The sequence below is a fragment of the Centruroides vittatus genome, unplaced genomic scaffold (genome assembly GCF_030686945.1).
Source record: "Centruroides vittatus isolate TY-2023 unplaced genomic scaffold, ASM3068694v2 contig_120, whole genome shotgun sequence".
In the NCBI taxonomy this organism is placed as follows: domain Eukaryota; kingdom Metazoa; phylum Arthropoda; class Arachnida; order Scorpiones; family Buthidae; genus Centruroides; species Centruroides vittatus.
In genome coordinates, this window is record NW_027120768.1 from 1814513 (window position 1) to 1840727 (window position 26215).

At 29.7% G+C, this 26215-nt stretch overlaps 1 protein-coding gene across 3 annotated transcripts; it reads left to right on the forward strand.

Moving 5' to 3' along the window:
* The first annotated feature begins 302 nt into the window (after positions 1-302).
* Positions 303-23537, forward strand: LOC136984716 (zinc finger protein 431-like). 3 transcript variants are annotated; one of them, XM_067281820.1, is made up of 3 exons: positions 303-463; positions 13516-13743; positions 20558-23537. In XM_067281820.1, exon 3 carries the CDS (start codon positions 20572-20574, stop codon positions 22297-22299), a length of 1728 nt encoding a protein of 575 aa, XP_067137921.1. In that variant the 5' UTR covers positions 303-463; positions 13516-13743; positions 20558-20571; the 3' UTR covers positions 22300-23537. The 3 variants fall into 3 exon arrangements, with proteins under 3 accessions (XP_067137921.1, XP_067137936.1, XP_067137929.1); XM_067281828.1 differs by lacking the exon at positions 303-463 and adding an exon at positions 10680-11548; XM_067281835.1 differs by lacking the exon at positions 13516-13743.
* The last annotated feature ends 2678 nt before the right edge of the window (positions 23538-26215 follow it).

The following is a 26215-nucleotide window of genomic DNA, read 5'->3' on the forward strand; positions in this document are numbered from 1 at the left end:
AAAAAACACCGAAAACTTGCCTAACTTTACTCTCTTGTAACACGACACAGACGCGAATTTTCGGTAATTCAATTCTGAGTAATTTCATTCAAACCACGGGCTTTTTTCCATTTATTCTTAGAATTTTTCCAGAATTATAATAAAAATAACTACATTACAGAAAAAAGGAGGAAAGTTTTCGGAATGAGAATCGAACTTCGTGATAGAAACATTATACTTAACCGAACAATTCTTCAACCGCGCCTATAAAAGAATACAACCATAATATAAAAAATTATAATATATATTATAATATTTTTCGTTGCACATTTCATATTATATTTTTAAAATTAAAAATTTATAATTCAAAATAATTTAATTTTTCATCAAATTAAATGTCATCCGCTAGAGGGACAAAAACCGTTTCAAAATGGTGGCCATCATGAAAATTCTGTTCGAAGTGGATTTTCATTAGTAAACGTCGGTTAGTGTTTTGTTAAACATCGTTTTATAATTATAATAAAAAAAAAATACCTGGTATATGAATAAAATACATAAATATAGCGAAAAGTTAGCATATTGTACAAAACATTTGTGGAATTATTCAAATCTTCATCAATATATAACGAAATGAATTAAATTTTTACTGCATACTTCGCGTTTAATTATTATATGCATGTAGAAACAACCTGACTCCATGTTTGTATATATAAATTATAATTCGAAATACAAATGCAGCTCTGAATGAGGAGGTTGGATCTTGTAAACCAGAGTTGTAAACCATGCCCACAGCAGTAAAAAAGGAGACCCCAAAATTTACCTCCCTCCCCCAGGGAGGTAAATTTTGGGGTCCACTATCGCCCCTAGACACTATCAGTTAGTGTCTAGAGGGGTCCACACACCCATTTAGAACTGCAATTTTACCAATCAAGATTTTATGTAAATAATAATTAAATGTATTTAAGCTCATTGGATATAAATTAATCAAAAATTATAAATTTACTTAAGCAAATCTGACATAATAATAATAATAATAATTGAAATCTTGCAGAATAATGCTCCATTTTTGTCAATGTTCTGTAAATTTTTAACATAATATTGAAAGCATCGCTCTTACATTCCAGTAATTTATGACGTTTGCATTCGCTTTTAATAAACGTTTGTCGAGTACACATTTAATTCTCATAATGATGATACTTCAATTATTCATTAATTATCTATAGAATTCGACTGTATAACCTTAGTTGATTAAAGTAACTGGAAATGTTAATTTGCTCTAGAAACTTTCTGGATATTAAAGATTTGAACTTGCACAAAATCAAAATATTTAATATACTGCTTTGATTATATCAATGCTTCTCAAACTAACTGATGATGTGGACCTGGAATATCTTTTCCGTTTTACTAATGTCTGATACCATGTTTTTGCCAAATTACTGTATTCAAATATCATTGTTTCACATAACAGGATCTTTCTGTTTAGGTGCATTTACAGGATATCTCAAAAATACACTGCATAACCTCGGGAAAGAGTTCCTCATATACGGACAATAAAAATAATTTATATCGACGACACGGGTCTGGAAATGCTTGGTTTCAGAGTTTTGAGGGTCTGTAACTCTGCACATCACCTTACAAAGGTGTGTCTGGGTTTCTAAGTTATTAATGGGGAATGTCTTATCTCCCACATGTGATGTTGATATAAACTATTTTTGTCTACATTTGAGGAACTCTCCGGAGGTTAATCCATGTATTTTTGAGACATCCTGTATACTGTACCACTATGACATAACTGGCAATATTATATATATTTGAAAATGTGTTCTTTTATACCATGTTTTCTTTTCTTCAAATTTTTGTGCACAGATACTGTTCACAGACAACCACTTTGAGTAGCACTTGATTAGATAATTGTTGCAAGCTTCATTTGTTGTTAATGCTTTAATGAGTTAAGAAAATACAAAAGTACTACAACTGTAATTCATTATTTAATGTTTTAAACCATTATATTAATATTATATCCATGATTATGATTGTTTAAAAGTTAATAGTTAGTTACTGTTTTTTTTCTTATTTTTCTTACAATAAACAATGTTGCATAATAATAAACAACATATGTATAGTTTATCTGTATTCATGTACTTTCCATAAAGTCTTATGCATTTTAAAACTGTAATAATGTAAGTTCTATCCAAAATAAAAATGTATGATGTACTAAAAAGATAATTTATTCTAATTTTTATGGACAATATAATAACTGAATTTATTCTAATTAAGTTGTTTTAATTTTCATAATGGATGAATATGTTTACAGAATTGCAAAATTTTACTATGCTTTGTATCACTACTGACAAAGATTGCATTAAATTTTAATACTTTTATAATTGTATACTGTAGAAACTAGAATAAATTACTCTGTATAGTATCCTTTTAATCCAAAAATTTTTCTTGGTAGACGATCTCACTGCTTTCCAGTTAGAAAACTATGACTTTATTCCAAAAATTGAACTACAAGTGCATTTCAGGTTTGTTTAAGTTTCCAACCCCTCTTCAATGCTGTTCAAAAAAATTTATATACAAATTGTAATTAAGGACACAACATTATTTAAAACAGTCCAAATTATCTTTTTGGATTGTTATATATACCTATAGAAGATAAAGATAAAAATATAGAAATAGAATTTTTAATATGTGCCCTTATATAATATGTAAGTGTTTGTATTGTAGAAAAATTTTTTTAATGTGATATTTAAATAATGTTGTGTCCTTAATTACAATTTCTATATAAATTTTTTTGAACAGCACTGAAGAGGGGTTGGAAACTTAAACCAATCCGAAATGCATTTGTAGTTCAATTTTTAGAATAAAGTCATAATTTTCTGACCGGAAAGCTGTAAGATCATCTACCAAAAAAAAATTTTGGATTAAAAGGACACTATACATAGAAATTAAATAAACAGCAACCATACTATATTAAGTAGAATAAATTACTTTTCCAATGCATTTTACACATCATTTTTATCTTGAATAAAATCAAAGTTTTTGCAGTTTTAAAAACGCAAGTACTTTTTAACACATCTACTATAATTATTGTTACATCATTAAAAAAATATATAGAAATATCTCATATAGTGCAGTGAATGTTTTTTAGACTAATAGTGAAATTGAGGTCAAAGTTTTAAACCGTGAAAACGTGTTTAAAACTTCGGCGCTGCTTTCCTGTAAGCCTAGAAGTTTGACAATGGCGCTTGGAATGTCGAGCATGATTCCACTGACTTTCCAAACACCATTGTCGAACTTCTAGGCTTACAGGAAAGCGGCACCGAATGTCCGATGTACACGTTTTCGCGTTTAAAACTTTGGGCTCAACCTTGCTATTACTGCATTAATTGAATCCACACTAATCAGCAAGAGGGATGAGACAGCTGGAGATTTTTCCCCAAGCCCAGAGAAAACTTACCATAGTAGTTCCTTCATGTATAAGTTAACATTATTTTTTACTAATAAAAATAAAATTGTTTGATTGCTTTGTATTAATAAAGAACCATTCTATGTATATTATTTGCTTTTTCTTTTCTGTATGAAGCACCTGATAAGAGATTTTACATTTTCTAATGCTCTTTGTGTAAATGTTAAGTTATTTATCTACATCAGTGTTTCTCACTCCAGTCTGTGAAAAAATTTCACCAGTCCACAGAAAAATATTTGACTGTATTGTCACTGATGCAGTTGATTACAGGTGACAGTTAAATAGTAGCGAGGTTGAGGCCAATGTTTTAAATGTGAAAACATGTAAGCAGTGTTTAAAATCTGCTATTCATTAGCACCCTTCCCCATTAACTCCACATCTGCGATGGTCGAGAATTCAGAGAACTGAGGGGTTACGAAGGGAAAAGGAGAGCTTGGACAGGGGAGAGAGGAGAGAAAGGTCACCACTTTTTAGACTGGACATGTGTGTAACGGACGTTGAAGTCATCTGTTCTTGTGATTGCCTTACTTTTTAGTTTAATTGTTGTATTATTAAAATTTGTAATATTACAAAACATGTATGTTGGACGTTCAGTGCCACCTTCCTGTAAGCCTAGAAGTTTGACAATGGCATTTGGAAAGTCAGTGGAATCATGCTCGACATTCCAAACGCCATTGTCAAACTTCTAGACTTACAGGAAAGTGGTGCTGAATGTCTGACGTACACGTTTTTGCATTTAAAATGTCAGCCTCAACCTTGCTAGTAATCTAGAGTTACTGTGTGTACTTTATTACATACAGTAACTCTACATAAGCATAATTTATAGTTGCATATAATTACTGGTCCAGTATCCATAATTTTACCAGTCTGTGGTGAGAACTAGATTGAGAAACACTGATTTAGATTATTATTCAAGATTATGCCAGAAGCTAATCTTTTAAAAATATGCACAAAAAAAGTCCAAATTGTACAACACCAAATGGTAGCAAGTAGGTAGTGAGGAATATTTGGCTGGACTGAGTTCTGCTAATCAAATTAGTTTATGCTTACATGCAACCAACTTCCAGTACTTTGAGTATTCAATCACAAATGTTTTCATCTTCGTTCAGAGGCTCTCTTCAGGTGAAATAACGAGTTGTAGTAAGAGAACAGAATATTCGAATAGTTTAGAACATTTGGAAGCTCCGTAGAACTATAACTCTTGTTATTTCGCCTGAAGTGGGCCTATGAACAAGGCTGAAAATATTTGATTGGATACTTAATTCGCTGGAAGTTGCATGGTAAGCATAAACTAGTTAGCATATAAAGTTCCAGCTTTTGGGATATTTCTATGCTGCTATCCATTTACTAACTCTTCTCAGTTTAAATTGGGAACAATGCCACTGGCAGTGTGTAGTAAAGTCAAGGCTGTCAAGAGCTTCTATGAGGCCTGAGATAGAGAGGGCTAATCACTGAATATATACTATACTTACATGCAAAGTAGATCTATATGTTCACTGCACTTCTCTTAAGTATATGCAACTTTTTATTAAAATAAATTGTTAAGTTAATAACACATATAAAATAATAATGATCCACTTTTTATCATTGACATTTATATCATTTTTTGTTAAAATTTATTTTTAAAACTACAGTTAGAAGCTCTTTTATTTGTATTAGACTAGCAGTGACTGAATTAATTGAATTTCTTGACATATATCATAAACTGCATCCAGTAAATCTTGCATTAAATGAAGGTATTCTTGTAGACTGTTTAATATTTGACAAAAATGAAAATCATAGAGGATATTAGAATTTTATATATGTCATTATAAACTACTATACATGCTTGTAACTTAATAATATGACAACTATTATCTAATTTATGGTTGAGAGGACTCATTCTTTTTTCTAAAAAATCTCTTTCGAATGTAGGGAGATGACTGTTTTGTTTTCTTTTATTAATGGGAGAATTTCTCATGATTTATTATTTTTCAGAATGAATGAAGCATATTACAAAAATTATATATTTTTCTGACATATTTCAGATTCACAAATATTAAAAGTATTTGATTGTGATTTTATATATACTTCAAATGTTATTGAAATTTATACAATAACGAGTAATTATTTAATGTGACATAGTCACAATGCTGGACTGCAATTTTTAATCATATTTTTAATTTATTTCATTTAAAATATATGCTCTCCACCTCAAATTAGTGCTGTAGTGTCTTGCCTCCGTACGTCATACTTTTCTATTATTCAATGGAGTCGTGCCAATCATCTATTAACTGCTTTCAGGGAAAGGTTTTGAATTGAAATAATGTGACTCTCAGATTGTTATGGAAGTTTTTATACAGTTAATTGGGGTCTCCTGCCCATAAGGTTTCCATATCTGGTCTCGTCTTTCATTTAACTCCATTCTCAAAATTAAGGAAAGACGGACGGATGGACGTCAGTGGGAATTTATAGGTCTACAATTTTTTTAAATTGCAGCCAAATAAAAAAAGCTCATTTGCAATTGTTTTTTATTCAAATGCTGTTTACTAAGAACTTTTATTAAAGACTATAAAGTAAACATTTTTGTACATGTAAGCTAAAGTATATTTTGAGAGAATATTTTTAACTGGAAACTTACTTGCAGTGCTTTGAAAAGTAACAGAATTTTGTTGCAATTGAGGTGCATCATTCCAAACTGTGCTATCCAATCACTAACATAAAGAACTATAATAACAAAGTGCTTTTATCATTAAAAGTATAACACAGCATAAAATTTAATGTAGAAAATTAAATTTTATTGTAAACTGTGTCTTATTCACATTTTAAATTATTCCAAATCCATCCAGCTTATAAACGTCAGTATCTTCTCAATTCTTTGTTGAAATTATAATTTCGTTGGCTAATATCACACATTATATCCATTCTAAACATTGGTTTATAAACAAGTGTTAGCATTAAGCTTTAAAAGATTTTAATGAATACTGAAAATTAAGTGAAAATGGATAAGATGCATTTTGGAATGATATGTCCTAATTAAAATAGTAACTTTAGTAAATTAATGGAATACATCTCATAAATTGAATAAGATTGTCAATGTCAATCATTTGATTTATCTGTTTACTTGTTAAACTTTCTTATAACAGAATTCTGAGACTGTGTGTTATAATTATATTATATTAGCATTAATAAGTAAGCTTTTGAGCAGGGTAACAAAAGACATCAAAACTAATCAATATACAGATGCTCCTTGAATTACGATGTTTCGACGTACCATATTTTGTGCATACGATGGCCAATGCGAGGAAAGCGGAAGTGTGGAAACTGTTAAAAATTGAATTCAAGCAGCTCATGTCTTAGCATCCCTAGTCAGGAAGTGTGCTTCAGAAAGAAAAGATATTGTTAGCACTATCACCATAGCATCTTCATCCAGCAACTAATATTCCACTATCTCTTTTAACTTTTTTTCTAGGGTTTTTTAATGAAATTTTATTGCATACTTTTCTGGTGGATGTGACAATATTTGAAAGATTATAAGAATGTGTGTAATATTATCATAATATACTTTTGTACAGTTTCTTTTGTTTCATTTGTTCTTTTTTTCCTTTATTCTGTATACTTTACAATATAATATGCAATGTTACGTACTGTATAACCTTGCATATAGCCTTTTTTATTTACAGTATTTATTTTTATTTTTGACTTATGATGTGTTTTTTAGAAAGAACGTAACCCCATCATAAGTCAAGGAGAAACTGCAAAGGTACATCCATTGCAGCTATCTCTTAAGCTGCAAAATACTTAACACTTTCCTCTGTTTCCATATGGATGCTCTCACATCAAATAATGTCCAAAAAATATACTCCTCAGAAGAAACATGTGATAAACTTGTCAATTCATTATTTTGATTTATAAAATTTTTTTCTTACTTCATTGATAATGACTATCTGTAAGTATTAAAAAAACTGTTTAATACTCTATGAATTATCCTTTCAGCTTGAATTTAGAATTATAAAATTTTACTTTTGATTTATTTTTGACAATGCTTACAAAGTTTTGTCAAAATTTTGACAAAATAATCTTAAAACATTATCTGGATAGCTTACATAACATTAAGAGTATTGTTGATAATATATGACCACAGTGGCCAAACTGTGCCTTGTAAGCTCCATTTCAGTCTTCAGACCCATTTGGCTTCCATATACTTTATACAATTTCTTTTTATAGACTTAGTACATACTACTTACACATATACAATATTTTTGTGAGTATTCTGATTATTATGTATTGTAATATCCATAGGGATTGTAAGTTTAACTCACAACTCAACCTTAAACAGTCAAATATTCATACAGTCAAAAGAGATAAATGATTGTTTACTTAGTCAGTCAGTCATAAAGTATCAATGGTAAAGTAAGAGTGATATTTACTGTAGAACTATATTACATCTATACTTAGATGATGTGGCTCTCCAATAGGCATTCCAATACAGAATGTGGATCTCTTGTATTTTTCATAGGCGGCATATGTCTCCTGTTATGACAATTTGGCCAAACTTTGTCACAATAGGAGCCATTAACATGTCTAACAGATTTTATCAGATCATATATCAAGATATACCATCTGTTAGACGTTTACTTTAATTGTCTAATACATGATGTAGCTAAATATATAGAGAAAGTAATAAACAAAGTGTTTTGTTATATATATTTGTACACTAAATAATTTAATATTGATTTATAATTTTATGCATTAGTTTAAATGAAAATTTGATTATATGCTTTTGTATATTGTAATGAATTTATAGTTATTCGCAATGTAATTAGTATGCATTACTGATGTTATCCACTATCTCATGCTGTTTTATATTATTAAGTTATTGTTATTTCTCTTTATGTTTCTTTTGGGAATACAATAAGCAAGAAAACAGAATAAAAAATGTAATAAAGTATAATTTGCATAATAATGATAATGATGTAATTAAATACAGTATAATAGAAACAATTGACAGTAGTGAGTTCAGAGTTAATAAAAAAACACTATATATTTTAATTGCTATACAAATTATACAGCAATTAAAATGTTTGTAACAAATAATTTAATTATTTATCATAATAAATCATCAAATAAGGTTGTAATGCAAAGATATAAACTAGGTCTCTTGTAAAAGTAATTAAATTAAAGACTATAATTTCATTTTTCTTTTATTATAATAATAGAGAGTATTTAATTAAATAAAACAGTTGAAATTCAGCAAAGGTTTCTAATGACCAAATATTTTCAGATTTAACTGTAATTTTATACTTTGAATTTATTTATTATTTGCTATACTCTTGTATAATTTAATTTTCTGGTGTTAATATTTTATATTTATTTATTTTAATTGTTAAATGCTTGTTTTTTTCCTGAATTTAAGTTCTTTTGCATTTATATTTCAAATTCTTTCTGGTCTAGAATCAGGTAACAACTGAAAGTTGTTGTTTTCTATAAATTTTTTCTGGATTTTAATGATTTGCTGCTTGGATTTTTCAGTTTTTTTTTTGTATAATACAGAGTATACTCTACACAACAAAAGTTGTAGTCACCTGCCATTACATGCACACCATGCACAGTAAGCAGGAGTTGCAGGTTTGACTCCTGCTCTGGACCAATCTTTTCTTCCAAAATATTCTAAGATTAATTTTAATTAATTAATTAATTTATAATTATTATATTTAACAAAAGATGGTAGCTTGGCAGCTAGCCTCATGATAAATTGCTTAGTAATTATTTAGCCTTAATAGCCTGATAAAAGAATTTATTACACTACATAAAGTGAACAACTTTACAAATTAATATGTATTTGTATTAACATACAGGAACAAACTGATATTTGTTTGATGCATTAACTCATAAAGTTTTTTGACATAAAGGTGTTTGATGGCCAACATCATTGGCCCTTTTTGTTTGACCAAAATGAGAGTTAATGCACATAATTACTTTGATATGCTACAGTGGTACCTGATACAATTGGCAGACCTTCAACTTATAATCATTTTTCGACAAGACAACACACTACCACACTGGATTTTGATTGCAAGAAGATTCCCAAACTAGATGTTTCCAAATCATAAGATTGGCAAAGATAGGCCAACACCATTGCCACTGTAGATAGGGAAATGCTACATTGAGTATGAACAGAACTGGCATACTGATTAGCCAATTAAATGTCATTTATGCCACCAGCACGTTGAAGTGGACTGAATACAAAAATAATCTGTAAGTTAATGTATCAAATAAATATCAGTCTCTTTTTGTATGTCAATACACATTTATAAATAACCTTTATGTACAATACACATGTATTTTATATTCTTGAGAATTCTTGTATTATAATAAATAAAATTATGTATTTGGGATGCAATTTTCAAATTGCAAACCTATGGATTCCCACTGAAAAATCAAACATTGTAACTTGAAGACCCCATTTCTTAGCCACGGCAGCTAAGAAATACTACAGATATATTACGTATTGTTTGTTTTAGCCTAACCTATAAAAGTTTAACTGTTATCTATAAAACTGATAGCTGCATTTTACTATTAAATTACATGAAACATTATAAATTAAAAATTTAGAGTAGTTTCTTTCTGTTTTCAAGGAAATACAAATTTGAATTCTATATATATATATATATAAAAGATATAATGACTTTATTTGACCTTTAACCACCAAAATATAATAACATCAATCTCTCTGGGGAAGGTTCAGACAGCAATTACCTAATACATTGAACAGATCCTATGCAACTCTAAGGACAGAATGTCACATAGTGACATTCTGTTTTAAAGAGCTGCAATCCCTCATAATTTTTAATACTCTAGTGCGATCTTCTGGCAGCTGGAGAAATATTTTTTTTAAAAGACGTAACGAGCAATCATTTATTGTTACATTGTCACAATGCCAGGCTGCAATTTTTAATCATATTCTTAATTTATTTAATTTAAAATATATGTTTTCAGTCTCAAATTAGTAGTGTCTTGCCCCTGTAAATCATACTTTTCCTTATGACAACAGAGTCATGCTGGTCACCTATGTAACTCCATTCAGGGGAAATTTTTGAATTGAATTCATGTGACTTTCAGTCTAGACTGGAAGTTTATATATAGTTAATAGGGGCTTCCTTACCCTAAGCTTCTCATATCTGGTTTTCACTTTCATCTATCTAACACTGTTCTCGAGATTAAGGAAAGACAATGGACATACAACTGGGAATTTATAGGTCAGCAGTTTCAAAATTGCTATCCAGAAAGTTGAAATTTATCATTAACAATGAATAATGCTACTCAACATTGTCAATAAAAGTCAGTATGTTGTTATTAAGCAACTTCCTTTTTAGTCTTTCATACTCTTTAGGAGTTAATAAGGTGTCAACATCCTCATTCCAGTCCATAGTAATGGCATTACTTATCATGACTGGATTTTCCTTAGACATATTATTATCCATGAGAGTTAGCAGGACATTAAATACTGAAACATCTGTTTCTCAGATGGTCAACATAGTTTTGTGTGTAGACACCAACAACCTTGATTTTCTAACTGACTGATATACTTTCCATCATTCTATCTCCTATTTGAGATCTTCCATGCTTGGATGACTTCAGAATCACTCTAACTCGATTTATGTGATTAATGCTCAGAATATGGGATCTGACAACAATCTATAACCATATGCCCTACAGATTTATTACTAAAACATGCCCTTTTGGGATGTTTATGTTCTTCTTCTTGTCTTTAAATGATGTTGACCCAGTTTGATTTTATTCTTTAGATTCTTTGACTTTGGTGGATGATTATTATAATCTGACTGTTGGCTTGCTTCTTCAGATTTATTGGAGAACTTTGCTAAACTTAATGAAGGTAGCCATCCATCTCGTTCTTGTAGGAAGACATATTTTCTCATCAGCAGATCTAACCTCTGCAGAAAATGGTCCACAACAATGTCAACTAATGCTTTAAAAGCATAAGTATCCTTTGTATAACACAGTAGTTAAGTTCCAAAAAAGTGCCGTGTTATGTGAATCCCTGCCATCCGAAACAAAGGACTAATGCAAAACAGGGTTAGGTTCCAAAAGTTAACAAAAGTATACTATTGTTTTTCATTACTAAGAGAAATATATTTATTAAAGCAATTGGTAATTTATCCTCAATCAACAATTAACTGACAATCGCAATTAAAAGTACTGTATTACTTGTTAATATTAATTTTAGTTAAATTCTTCCTACATAATATCTAAATAAATCTTGTAATCTGTTGGCAAACTGTCAACATTTTTCAACCTGATTTTTCTGCTTTCATCAACTATTTCTGCTATTCTGTAGGCAATAACCTTAACTTTTCTAGCATTACTAACTTTAGCTTTACACAATTATTTCTCAATTCTTCCAGAAGGCATAGGACAGCACATTGACACTTTTCTGTAAAAGATGGGAGTGTCACCTTTGTCCTTAACTCTTCTGCTATTTCGAAAGTCATAAAAAATCTCTACAGGTTTGAAATCCAGGATGGCAGTTCAATGTTTTCCTCCAGCATACGAGAAATAACCAATTTCATTCTTTTAAGACATTTGTTGATCTTATCCACTAGAGTAGAATAGTCCACATTACGTCGGGAATCAATGTTAAAATCCAATATTTCAATTGTACTGTACATATACTCATTCTGTAATTCTAATTATAAACTTTGAGAGACTTATCCCTGGTAATGCTATAAAGCGGGGCCAGGGTATGTGCATTTGCACCTTAAAATAAATAATTGAATTGAATTGAGTCCATATTACAGTCTGACCATTTGCAAAGATTCTTCTTTTGAATTTAAAACATTCAATTGCTAACAGCTTCTATTCTTTTCATCTCCATTTCCACTTTTATCTGATATAACTTAATTTTTAGTTCAACTTTCTTTAACTGGTATTCATTACTGTTTTCTTCTGTGATGTGCCCTGTGTATTTTCTGTCACCTCCTCAGTTTCCAAGGATTTCAAATAACCATCATCCTAGCTCTTTTGTTCTAAGATAGCTATGCCATCTTGGACTTCGAATTCTACACTTTCATCGATATCCTTAAGCTTAAAATAAAAATTAGATTGATTCACCCAGGCTCTAGTTCTATCTTTTTTCTCTAGTTGTTTTGAATATTTTCTGTTTTCCTCAGTTCTCCAAAATGCCAAACAGTATGGATGATTTGAACTTCTTCAAGGTTTTAGACTCAAATTCTGGTAAATTTTCAATCTTGTAATGAAAAATTTATGTCCTTCAATCCTGCCGACCATGCCAGTTAATGTTCTGATGTTCTTCCAGTTGATTTCCTCCAGTTCTGAAGAACGTCAACAGGTTCTTTGGACAAATCTGTACAATTATTTTTATAAAAGCAATAAACAAATGTTTATTTTCCATATAATATTACTACAAGACACAAAAAACAATAGTTTCTGGAAGGAAAGTCTCCACATACATTCTTTACCAGAACTTTTGAATTGTTCTGATTCCAACTGTCTTCAAATTCTACTCCATTCTCAAATTCCATCACAAGACATTTGTGAACTCGACTTGCAATTTTCGAATTACATTAAAAAACAATAAATAGGACTCTATGGAATCCTAACACAAAGATACCAGAAAAACTGGTGTATCTGTATTTGTAAAATTTTAAAATTTTAGTTTGATATTAAATAACGAATTGTCTAGTGAGAATTCTCTCCAGATTGATCATTTATCATGTACTTTTTGTAATGGAAAATGATTTTTTAAGTACTAAAACTTTATAACAGGCTGATTCTTTAGTATTCTGTTCATGATATAATATGAGACATTTCTTGAAAATAGATTAATTTAAAAATGGAGTGTCAAGAAAATAAATTTATTTAAAAATTACAAGAATTAAGTTTTATTTAATATATTTAAATACTATTAAATTAACTTTTTGTTTAATGATTAAAGCTTTCTTACTAGAAGTATTTATTTCAATTATATAATTAATAATAAAGAAATTACAAAATGTCACATCAAAATAATGTAGAAGTTTACTTTTTTTTTTTTTTTTTAAATCTAGAGTTGTTAATGCAGTCCAGATGAGACCACAACCGGACTTAAGTTACATCTTGTGTAAATGATCTTTCTGTTCTCCTTGTCAATGAGGTTTAGCGTACGCAATGAGAAAAAAAAATACTAAAATTCCTTTCATATTTCTCACAAAAGTGCAATTGTCTTCTGTTTCTTAAGGTCCTTGAACTAAGAATAAAGTGTTAAATTATCTGAACTAATACTTGCATCATCTTTGGTAATTATGTTCTAATATAATATTTCTTTTTATAGCTTAATTAATGCACATTTAACTGGTTAAATTTAAATAATGCAAATGTTTTTGGGCCAGTTAACGGGTCATCCTCAGAGTCGACGGTTGAAGGTGGAATGCCTTTCTGATGCTGGCATTTCATCTTCAATTGCCACGCCTAAATATGGCTTGTTAACCGGGCCAAAAATGTTTGTGTTATTTGAATTTCACCACTATTAAACATACATTAATTAAGCTGAGTAAATACAGTGGCTGGATCGCCCTTACTTTTATATATATTTAAAAATAAAATTAAAGATATGTGAATGTACAGACGAGTAAAAATGTTTGCTTTTTGTAATTTTATTCATTATATTCTATTTTAGCATAAATATAACTTTGTTAATTATTAATTGAAAATAATTAGCATATTGTGTAAATTTGATAGACAAAAATGATTTTAATATGAATGAAAGTACAGTACATAAGAAATAAATGAGCACACAGCACTTTACTGCATTTTACTTTTATTCCTAGAAATTAATTTGAACTTCTCATGGAAAAATTTCATGTACTTGCATTTATGTATTGCACTCCTGATTTTGAACATACATTATATAAAAGTGGTTGCTGTATTTGAAAAAATTGATGGTAGTGTGTATACAGAGACAACCCATAAATAAATAGACACCCTTATTTTCAGACACTTTTTTTTATTTCACAATATCTACATAATACAAATGCTACATATGCATATTAAAAGCCCACTTGTCACACCACTTGCTTTCTTCAAAGCCTTAGCCCAGTCACAGAATCAATGAATTCTACTATCTTGGCTTGTGGAATGTTGGTCTGCTCAGCACTCAAGCAATCTAAAAGTTTTTTGTGGGAAGCGGGTTTTTGTGAATGTCATCATATTGCACAATCTAGCAGATTCCAGACATTTCAATAGGATTTATGTCAAGTGACTGACTGGTCCATGGAAGCTTGCAGTCGCAAGCCAATTCTGGATCTTTTTGGCAGTGTGACAAGGAGCTCCATCATTCATGAATAGAATGGATGATTTTTGTCCATCAGACCATTGCAGAATATTGGAAGACTCTTCTCCAATACAGCAATGTATTTATTGGCGTTAATATTGTCTCATGTATTTGTCGACATTTAGGGTGTCTGTTTATTTATGGGCTATCTCTGTAGGTTATTACTGTACTGTACTGTACATTCACAATTTTATGATTTGTTTTATAAGTACATACACTTACTGTTATTTTTTACAAAAAAATTTATTATCACTGTTTGCCTTTGCTGTATTCCATCTAAAATGTATTATTTTGTTAACAAATATATTGGCTAGTTGCTCAAACATATTGATATTGTTCACTTCTAATGAGAAATCCTGTAACTGTCAAATGTAGTCCAGTGCATTTCAGATTTTTTATTTTAATTCCACTGTCATTTTCCCAAATCTTTCTTTTTTCCAGTATTGTTCTCACTCTCAATTTCTTCCTCTCCATCATTCTTTTCCTCCTTTTCCATAAGCTTTTATGCAATTGGATCCCACTTTCCATATACAAATTATTACCAAAGTTAACATAAGTTTCAGCTTGAACATTAGCAAAGTGTGTAGTGCATCAAATCTGACATTTCATGGAGTTTTGTCTCCAGTTTGTCTTCATTTTCCACAGCTCCTGAAGCTGTGGTAGCAACTAAACCAGCTTTCTGAAAACAATTTTGAAAAGTCTGTAAAGCTTTTTATGCTTTTGCCAATCACTGTTTAACATCTAAAACATTGATTTCTGTTGTAAGTTCCAACACAGGGTTGCACATTTCTATGCTTGCAATAATATACCACAAAAGCATTCAGCAATATGTCATTTCAGATAGAATTGATTCCTTGATTTAATGGCTGAGTAACACTTGGTCTGTTGGGAGGAAGAAATGAATTTGTTTCATGGATAACAATTTACATCATCCAGAAATAAAAACACTATTTTCTTCTGCCCTTTCATTCTAGTGTTAAATCCAATTACCCATTCATCCATGAGATCTGCCATCATTTGTGCTTGCTTGTTTGCTTTCCATATTACTTTGAATTACATGACATTGGTATCTTTAAAACAATGTTTTTTAAATCTTTTAATAACCAATAGCTTTTCTGTCTCATCTGTTAAGCTGCAGCAAAGGAAGACATGTAAGCTTGTCCACTGAATGTGTACCACCAGCAAATTTTTATCTTTGAAAGTTAGGGTCTTACTCTGCAAAGCTTTAAAAAAACAAGCCAATCTCATCTTTGCTGTAAATATCTTTTGACTTACATGTTAATTCTGCCAACATTTACCAGTTATTTTTAACATTTTTCTTAACATCTTTTGTCTCTCATACAGTTGTATTTGATGAAATGTCATGATGCATTCTAAAATTTATCAGCCATCTATGCTTTAAAATCTGTGACACTCAATTTCTCAGAAATTAACTTTGATTAAGTTTGTAAAATTGAGTTAGACACTGGAATTTTGCAGGCCCTAGAATCTGCACACCACTTTGGTCTTTTGTAACTTTCTCTTTGTTCTTGCCATTCTTAGTATCAGCTTTTCACATTAGTGTTGTAAATTTGGGTTTTGTCAAGATGAAAATGATCATAAAATTGTCAAACTTGGCTTATTTTTCTTAATTGAGAGATATCACTTCTGTGTTTTTGTCTGACATGAGGGACAAATAAGTAGCCATCTCAAAAGAATTTTGGAAAACTACAGTACTGTGCTCAGCTCATGTTAGTACTTTATCATTGTTCTTTCATCCTCTTGTGTCTTCTGTCCTCCCAACAGCTGACTGGCTATGGGAAAATTTTCCTTCTCAAAGTTTCATCAACAGGAAAAGAGAAAATTTTTGGAACTTTAAATTGGATTCATTGAGAGTGAATAGGTCTTCAGTTTTTGCCTTATCAGCAGCAAGTTGTTAATTGTAACAAGTGTAATTCTTTTAATGAATCAATCTGAGATAGTAGTCTGATCACATTGCCACAAGGACAACTGGGTTTTTTCTGGTTATATGCGATTGAACTGTATAACATTTCTTAGAATTTTCTTCTCACTAATTCATACTACCACATGGATGACATTAAAGTTTGTTAAAGCTTCTTCCTCAGCTAAAAGCATTCCATTGTATACAAGTTAATTTTAGCTGTGGGACTAATTCATCCGTATCTGTTTCTGCATTAGTCAGATTCTGTTTTCAGACAGATCTTTGTATTAATATATGGAAAATATTGGGACTGAATAATTTTTCGTCTTCATTAAGATTCCTACTTTTGCAGACTCCGTCTTAGTCAGATTTTATTACAATTCTTTTGTTAGCTGGAAATTTTTTTTAAAACTCTTTCCACCATGTGGGCAGTAAGAGAATCTCTCTTCAGCAAGCACAGGCAGACCCCACATATCCAGACATACCAACCCAAAAAATTCCTGGGTTTTTTCAAACTGTTCAGATTCAATCCTGGTCTTCCAGAGCAGAAGGTTGCCACCTTAAACACTGTCATCCAACTGTTGTTAGCTGAGGATCATCATATAATGGATTCAATAGACTTACAATTCAATAAGTACCATGAAAGTTTCTTCATATAGTAAGTCCCTGTGTATGAGATTGCTATAGTCCAACAGCAAAAGAGTAGATGAAAGAAATAGAAGGAGATGTGACCTACAACATCCCTTTCATCTGATATAGACTTTACCAGCTCAGGCTGACTCAATGTCTACTCTTTCACTGTGTGGACTATAGTTACAGACAAATTATCATAAATTATATCACATTTTTTTGCATAATATCATTCATTTCTTTCATTAGACAATTTTAATTATATGAGAAAGTAATTACCACATAGTCATAAAAAAGAGAGTTTTACTTTTAAACTTATTAATCTACTTAACAAACAATGTACTGACAATCTTTTAATTGTCAGTACATTGAAATGATATTAAGTGATAAATTAAAGGTGAAAGAACTTATCTTTTTTATTACTTATTTAATACTTTTACAATTTATGCATCAGTATTATTAAGTTTATTAAAAAATATTCTAATATATTAAATTACGTAAAGAAAACATTTAAATTAGCATTTATGTTTTTGTTATCGTCTATAGCAATAGTTATTTAGCTACATAAAATATCTTGTTACGAATCTATAATTAAATATATTTTAACAAATCATCCAAGCTTTTTCTTGGCATACAATTTACTCAAAAGTATACGAGAAACAACATGTGTTTGTAATGACTCAATTTTTCTGCCGGTTAATGATATTAAAGCGTTTCATTAAAATGAATGTAAATGGAATCAATGAATTACAATTTATTTTAACGATAGTTAAATGGGTGATAGTACAATTAAAGAATATCATTATTAATTGATTATGGCTTGTTTATTTTTATTATGGTACTTAATATCTTAATTTTTATTCATAGAATTTTAGTCATAATTGTTGCTATTGAAATGTTTTCTGTACGTTTGAAATTAATATCTATTGATATTAAAATATGATTAAAATTATCAGCTTGCAAGCAAAAATGTATTGAAATTATCATTTTTTTCAGAAATACATTAGATAAATTATCATATTAAAGATATAGATTATCACAAATGTACCAAAAATTAATGTAATATTTAGCAGTAATATATTATATTTAATGATGCATTATTATTAAAATAACATGTGGAAACTAGTCATCATCTGATAAACTTTATAATGATCATAGGGTTGGATATTTGTGATTGTATCGGCCTGCCACTTTCCAGGATACAGCATCTGAATTGGATCCTCAAATTTTTATCTATGGTTTGAAGTATTACCCTATTGTTCATCATCCTAACTTTCCATTGTGAATCTGTCTGAATGCCTATGGGCATGAAAAAGACCCCTCAGTACCTACAGAATTGAAAGAGTTAAAAAAATAAATAAATTCTGTCTTATTATTAAAATATCTTGATTTTATTATAAATTAAACTAATAAATTAACCTAATATAAGAGATATGTAATGTGTAAATATTTTTTCTCTTTGACAAATAGCATAGAATTGCATTTTGGAAAAATAAACAGGTCAGTCTGCTGAACATTTGGTGCACACTTGCAGATTACCAGTGATCCATGGACCATTTGAGAACCATTTCTTTAGAATACTTTAATCGGCACTTCTTGTACACTATAACTATCCAGATATCTAAAACATCTCAGTGCTCCATGAACAGAAAAAGATACATGCATTTTGCAATTTCTTTCATAATATATATTATACCCAGGTTGTTTCAAAATGAATGCTACCATTTTAAATTACTGTAATTATGTTCATTATTATCCGAGAAGTATGAGGCATACGCCAGTTGATGGAGTAATCGTCTGAGTTTCATCTTCCGTGTGCATTCAAACGTCTTGATGTTTAATACCTCTAGGAAGCACCGTAAATTAAAATGGCAACTCCACAACAGAGAAGGCGTTTTGTACACTTTAAGAAATATATATACATACATATCTGTCTTGACCAATCACCAGGAACCAAACAGTTGATTCCTTGTGATTGGACAAGATGGATGCATGAAGGCATTTTAGTATTCTTTTATGTATATATATTTCTTAAAGTGTGTAATACCATTTGCTGTATTTAATCGAAAGGCATTTTGTGTTCAGCTGTTCACAAAGTCAGAACTCCTCTTCTTTGTGCAATGTGAGAAATCTGCAGGAGCTATAGAATTGGGGCTGCTATGGGAAGAGTGATAATGGACATGCTGTAGTTAGCATAGGAAGAATTTGAGTATCAGTTGGATGTGTGTCATGTGACACAAGACACATTGAGATATTGTAATGGGCAAATGTGAAACTTGGACAATTTTTCAATGTTTTTATGTATGTTTTAATGTTCTCGGATAATAACTAACATGAGTACAATTTAAAATGGTAGCCTTCTTTTTGAAAGATCCTGTATATATTACATACATAAGGAAATTATACAGGGTGGGCCAACGAAAATGAAACGGCAGTGTTCGTGTTCGTCCAAGCAAATTGCTTGGACAGGTCGATTTTATTCTCGAGGGGACATCTTATGCAATAAAGTTTTTGCGATTCTGAATATTAACTAAACAAACATTTTTTTTCGAAATAAATGTTTGTTTAGTTAATACAAAATAGATGAATTTTTAAAATTTTTTGTTGTCTGTTGTATTCAGAATCGCAAAAACTTTATTGCAAAAGATGTTCCCTCGAGAATAAAATTGACCTATCCAAGCGATTTGCTTGGACGAACACGAACACTCTGCCGTTTCGTTTTTGTTGGCCCACTCTGTATATATGTGTGTATAATTTTCTTAATGTCTTTTGCTGTCAGAAACTTATCTTAAGGGATCTCTACAACCCAGAAACATTAGAGAAATTAGACCAAATTAAAATTTAAGTTGAATATAGTTTTATTGAGATTAGACTACTTTTATTTTTAACTTATTCTGGTTACTGAAAAATCCTAAAATCCTTATTGTATTTAATAGGAGTAAACACCTGTCATTTTGATGTCATCTTTCAATATCAGAGAGACAGTTTATTTGCTCCTGTTGGATTTATATTGGTGTTTGTCTTAGTATATTGCATTTTTATTAATGTATTTATATTGTATATCTTAGTGAATTGTGTAAATTTCAGTGGAGCTGAGTTCAAGTGAAATTGTTTGACTAAAATATTTCATACTGACAATTATGCATTCATTTAAAAATTATAATGTAATAAATTTTCTAGCATTTTATACAAAATTTAATCTTTAAATTTTTATAACTCTTTTATATAGAATTTCGTGTTTTTATGAAGTTGAAGTTAGCGAGAATGGCTTTTGTTGAAGAAATTCATCCAAACTACCATATACTAAACAACGGCAATGACGATGACGACGACGACGATGATGCATTTAGATGGAAAATAACCGACGAACCTAATGACGTTTTGCCGGAAGCTGCAAAGTGCGAAATAGCTGAATTGAAGAGTGACAGTGTAGAATATAAGAACATTGAAATAAAGTGCGAGTGTATTTTGACTGAAGACAGTTCTCGTGATATAAATACTGATGAACAGGAGGATGATATCTGTAATGTAAAAAATGAAGATGTGTGTGATAATGATAATATAAATGGTAAAAAACTGGTAAAATCTTATACTAGGAAAGAGAATAAGTTATTAATTAATGAAAGAGATAATGGAGAACTGGTCGACACTATATATAATTGTTGTGGTAAGGAGTTTACAAAGTACACTGGGTACAAAATACATCAAAGGAAAGTTCATTCAAGAAAAAGGATATATATGTGTGATATGTGTGATAGGAAATTTGTAACTATAAAAAGACTTAATGCTCATCTAAAAAATCATACACACAGGGCTCATAATTGTAACATATGTAACAAAGAGTTTTCTACAGCTAAATGTTTAAAACTTCATAAACAGACACACAATTCTGATAAGCCATTCATCTGTAACTTTTGTAGTAAAGGATTTAGGAGGAAAGGTGACTTACAGACACACATTTTTGTTCATACGGGCGAGAAGCCATACTTCTGTAATTTATGTGATAAGGCATTCATCACGAGCAGTAAATTAAAGACGCATACAAGAATTCATACCGGTATAACTCCGTATGTTTGTACTTTTTGTGGGAAAACGTGTATCAGAAACAGTGATTTAAAAGCTCATTTGAAAATTCATACTGGTGAGAAACCATTCATTTGTGAAATCTGCGGCAAAGGATTTCAAAGAAATTATTGCTTGCAGACCCATCAAAGGGTTCACACCGGAGAAAGACCATATGTTTGTAGCTTGTGCCAGAAATCATTTATCAATGGGAGTAAACTTAAAATACATTCGAGAATTCATACAGGTGAAATGCCATTTTTGTGCGACATATGTGGGAAGGTGTATATGACTAGTACTGATCTGAAGACACATCTAAGGATTCATACCGGTGAAAAACCATACATCTGTGATTCTTGCGGCAAGGCATTTAGGAGGAGCTGCGATTTGCAAACACACCAAAGAATACACACTGGAAACAGGCCTCACATATGCGAATCCTGCGGAAAAGGTTTCATTAATAATAGCAAATTGTTAAATCATCAAAAGACTCATACCGGTGAAACACCTCTGAACTGTGATTTCTGTGGTAAAAAGTGTTCGTCGGAAGAAGATTTGAAGAGTCATGAACAGTCACACATAGGAGAGAAGTCGTATGTTTGTGACTTGTGTCACAAGACTTTTGTAAATAATAGTAGACTACAAATGCATCGTAAAATTCACAGTAAGATTAAATCATATATTTGTGACTTTTGCAATAAGAGGTTTTCAAGTAATGTCAAATTACAGATCCACAAAAGAATTCACAGCAGAGAAAAAGTGGACAAAAGTCGTGCAAACAAGAGTCACGACTGTAGTTTTTGTGGCAAGATGTTTAAACAGCATAGACGTCTCAAAAACCACATTAAGAAAGAGCATCCGGATTCTGCCAGCGATGGTAGCAGTGATGAATTGTACTATACAGAGTAATATATGACACACAGTTCAAAATGTAAATAAATGTAAAGTAATCATAAATTATTTTGATTATTAAAAAGTATTAGTGTTCCAAAGAAATATCATACAGAGCAACAAACTATTCTGAGCTATATGAAACTTTCATATCAGTCTAAAGAACAAGAATCAAATTTTTAAATTATTTTAAAAACAATGTTTTATATTTTGAGTGGATTCTACTAAGTCAAAGATTGTAAATAATTAAATTATTCTTCTGGTTTCCATCAGTTCAGCTTTGTTATCTATGGTACCTGAATTCAGATTTATTTACGAATCTGCAAGTTATATACAAAGTTACGCCATATAAACTTATGCTATGTAAGTATAAACTCATTTTTAACCAATGTACAAATTGTTTATTTGTTCATGTTACTGATGTTATGGAGTTTTATATATTTAAAGCAACTATATATATGTATATATCATACAATGTGTCTTAACATTATATTTGTTTTTAAAAAATTTATTTTTAACTAAAATAATTATTTATTAAAGACATACTGCTCATCATTACAGATCCTTAATGTAACATTAATCAACAGTGTAAAATATTAATTAAAATGTCATATACAGGAGATCTGAAAAGTTACCATGCAGCGAGAAATTTGTAAGGATATTAAAGTTATACATGTGACATTGCATACCAGATCTGTAAATTGTACACAATACTGTACAGCCAGCCAGTCGACTGGTACCAAACGGACAATGTAAGGTCTTGTAGCAATATCTTACATATAGCTTCAACGTTGTTATAAATTTCTCACTGCTTGGTAACTTTTCGGACACCCTGTACAGTCCGTAATTTTATATGTTCCTGTGATGTTAGAGAATTTTAGATGTTACAATTTTATAATTACAAAGGGCAACTTTAACAAACACTTTATTGATTAACATCTGCATTCTAGTTTTGAATTCGTGCATGGTTTTTAGTCATACGGAATATAAAAGCTTTGGTCAAACAAAAAAAACATTTTTATTGATAGTTATTTGTATCTTTAAGAAAAAACAAATGTTACATGATAAAAATTTGAATTATTTGTAATTATAAAATTGTTTAAATCTCTAAAAATGAGATCAAAACAGTCTTGAAAATGATCAAGACTGAAATGTTAGTCAAATATAACTCATTGTTTCAAATGATAATAACCACCAACACTGCCAAGTATTATTTTAGAATATTCAAATATTATTAACAAAACAAAAAACAAAAAGCATTTGTTAATGTTTCAATGTTTGTTATATTAAAAAGGAAAGAAAAAATACAAAAAATGTTTAAGAAATTTATGCATTTTTGTATATTCCTATGTTTATTTTTCAAAGAGTATTATTATGTTTATATTTGATATTTTTATTCGTGTAATTAATTTATATATATATATATATATACATACATACATATATAAATAAAATATAAACATTTGGAATGAAGTTTATTCTGTTTTTTTAAAAGGCAAACACCTTTTAAGTATCAATTTCTTTCTTAAATATTGGAAAATTGTTGGCATACCATTTATGAGATAAGCTTATCTGAATGCAACTGCAATTATCTAAAAACTTCATTTTCTCAGGAGTATTTTTGATAAAAACATTTCCAAATTAAAAAGTTAATAAGTTAGATATAAATTCAATTATTAATTTTTTTAATTTAGGTAATAAAATGTCAAGTAATTATCTGATGTACTGCTGAAAGTTGTTTTTTATTCCCCTCCTCCTGTACAAAGTCATTTAAGTTATATGAAGTGTTATTCTATAAGCTAAAGAATTTAAATCTTATCTACAAATTATTCCTTATAAATAGCTTAAGAATAAAAAATGTTTTATATATTATTTTTTTTTATTCTTTAAGAAAATGATGCATCATTTACTCTATTTGAAAAGAGTTATAGTCTTTAAACTTTAAGGAAAAAATTATTTTTAAACACCTTGAATGAAGTTATTCAACGAAACTGGAACGATTTTATAAGTAGCTTCATGTAGTGCATGCAAATTAATGGTGAGAAAATTGATAATTTCCAGCTAAATATATATACATATATATACATTTTCCTCCACGTCAACTTTAAAAGGTGATTTTAACGTGTAAATTCATGTATAATCAATGTTTTTTTTTTTTATTTAAATACTGTATATTAGCAAATAATATACAGCATAAAATTAGGTTCTATATTACTTTTATGTATATGAGAGTCAATTCCGAAAAATTTATCCTATACTTAGAAAGGTATTGTGCGGAAATAAACCTCAACCAAATCAATAAAGGGAGAATTATACGTCAATGGAGAGATATCTTCGTAATACTAGGCATTTAAAACCTTATTTTATAATAATAAATTAATTCTAGAATATATCAATTTTAAATATTAATCTATCACGTTAAATTATACGTTTAATTGTAGAGTTTTTACGTTAATATCTAAAATTAATGAGATATTTCATATTTATGAGTCTAAGTTCACTTAGAATCTCCAGCTAATTTAGGTGTATCTAGTTTTTAAAAAGCTCGTATGATAAAGGAAATGATAAAATTCAGATTATTTTTGAAGTTCTGAGTAAAAGACGAAAGAAAAGAAACAATTTTCTATCGATTTTTCTTTGTCATTAATTTTATTTATTTTTCCTAGACTTATGTCTCTCAAATTAAGGGAAGTGAAATCAAAATGAGTGAGCGAAGAAAAATAGACGTAAAAAATACGTAAAATAATTGATTTATTGTAAAAAAACTCGCTAACTTGTCAATATTTTTTGAAATTTTCGTAATTGATTGTGCTCAATATCTATCACCAATTTTTTTTTAAATTTCTAATTATATACATTTCTCTGACACGTGAGACAAATTGACAATTAAAAATTGTCGATTTGACTCACGTGTCATCTGTTTTTGAGATAAATTTGTCAATTTCGTTTTAAAAATAGTTGTCAATTTCGTTCACGTGTCGTGTTTTTGTCGAGAAGAAAAAGCTCATTTTCTGTTTTAAAAAAAATCCAGCAATGATTTGTGTAACTTTCCCAGCAAAAAAAGTAAAAATTGTATCTGGCGCCATCTGTTACGAGACTTTTATTTAAATTTTTTTTAAAATTATTAATTATTATAAAATGGCAAAAAGCTTAATTTTGTGGATACAGATGGATCTTATTTTTAAAATAATTGTAAATGCTAGTAACGAATAAAATCGTCATTAAGTTTTACCCCACTCGAGATAGGACACGTAACCCTCTCTATCTCCTCACCCCGTCGACCTTTAACCACCTAAATCTGATGGCATCGATCTCTCTAGTACACAAACGTCCCTGCAAAATTTCAGAAATTTTCGACAAAAGACACAGGAGTTATTAAGCTTTAAAGAAGGTGAACAAAGTCGTTCTCCACATACACCCTAATACAAAAAAGCCCAAAATTTTTTGCATTTCTGGCTGTTTCAATGTCTCATGAGTCCAAAAATATAAAAATCTTGGGGGGAGGGCATTCATTGACCGATCGCCATACTTTCCCTCTGTTATATAACAGTCGAGAAAGTAAAAATTTATTATTTTTAATTAAATATTAGAAATTAATTTAACTGAAATTTTCTAAATATACAGAAAGACGATAAGGATCCTTTAATGGGAATAAATATTTAAAAACATAGAACTCTTCTTCTTTTTTTCTTAATAAATCTAATTAAAACTAGAATTCTAATTAGTACTGTATTTAAAAGTTTGTTCTCTTATAAGTTGCTTTTCCATTTTTCTTTATATAATTTGAAGGTAAACTTAGTTTCTTAAATTATAATTTAGTTTAGTTTCTGATAAAAATATAATTATCAATTTCTAGTTAATAATTAGAAACTGATTATTGTAATTAGATTCACGTGTCGCGATTTTGAGAAAAATTTGTCAATTTCTCCAGAAA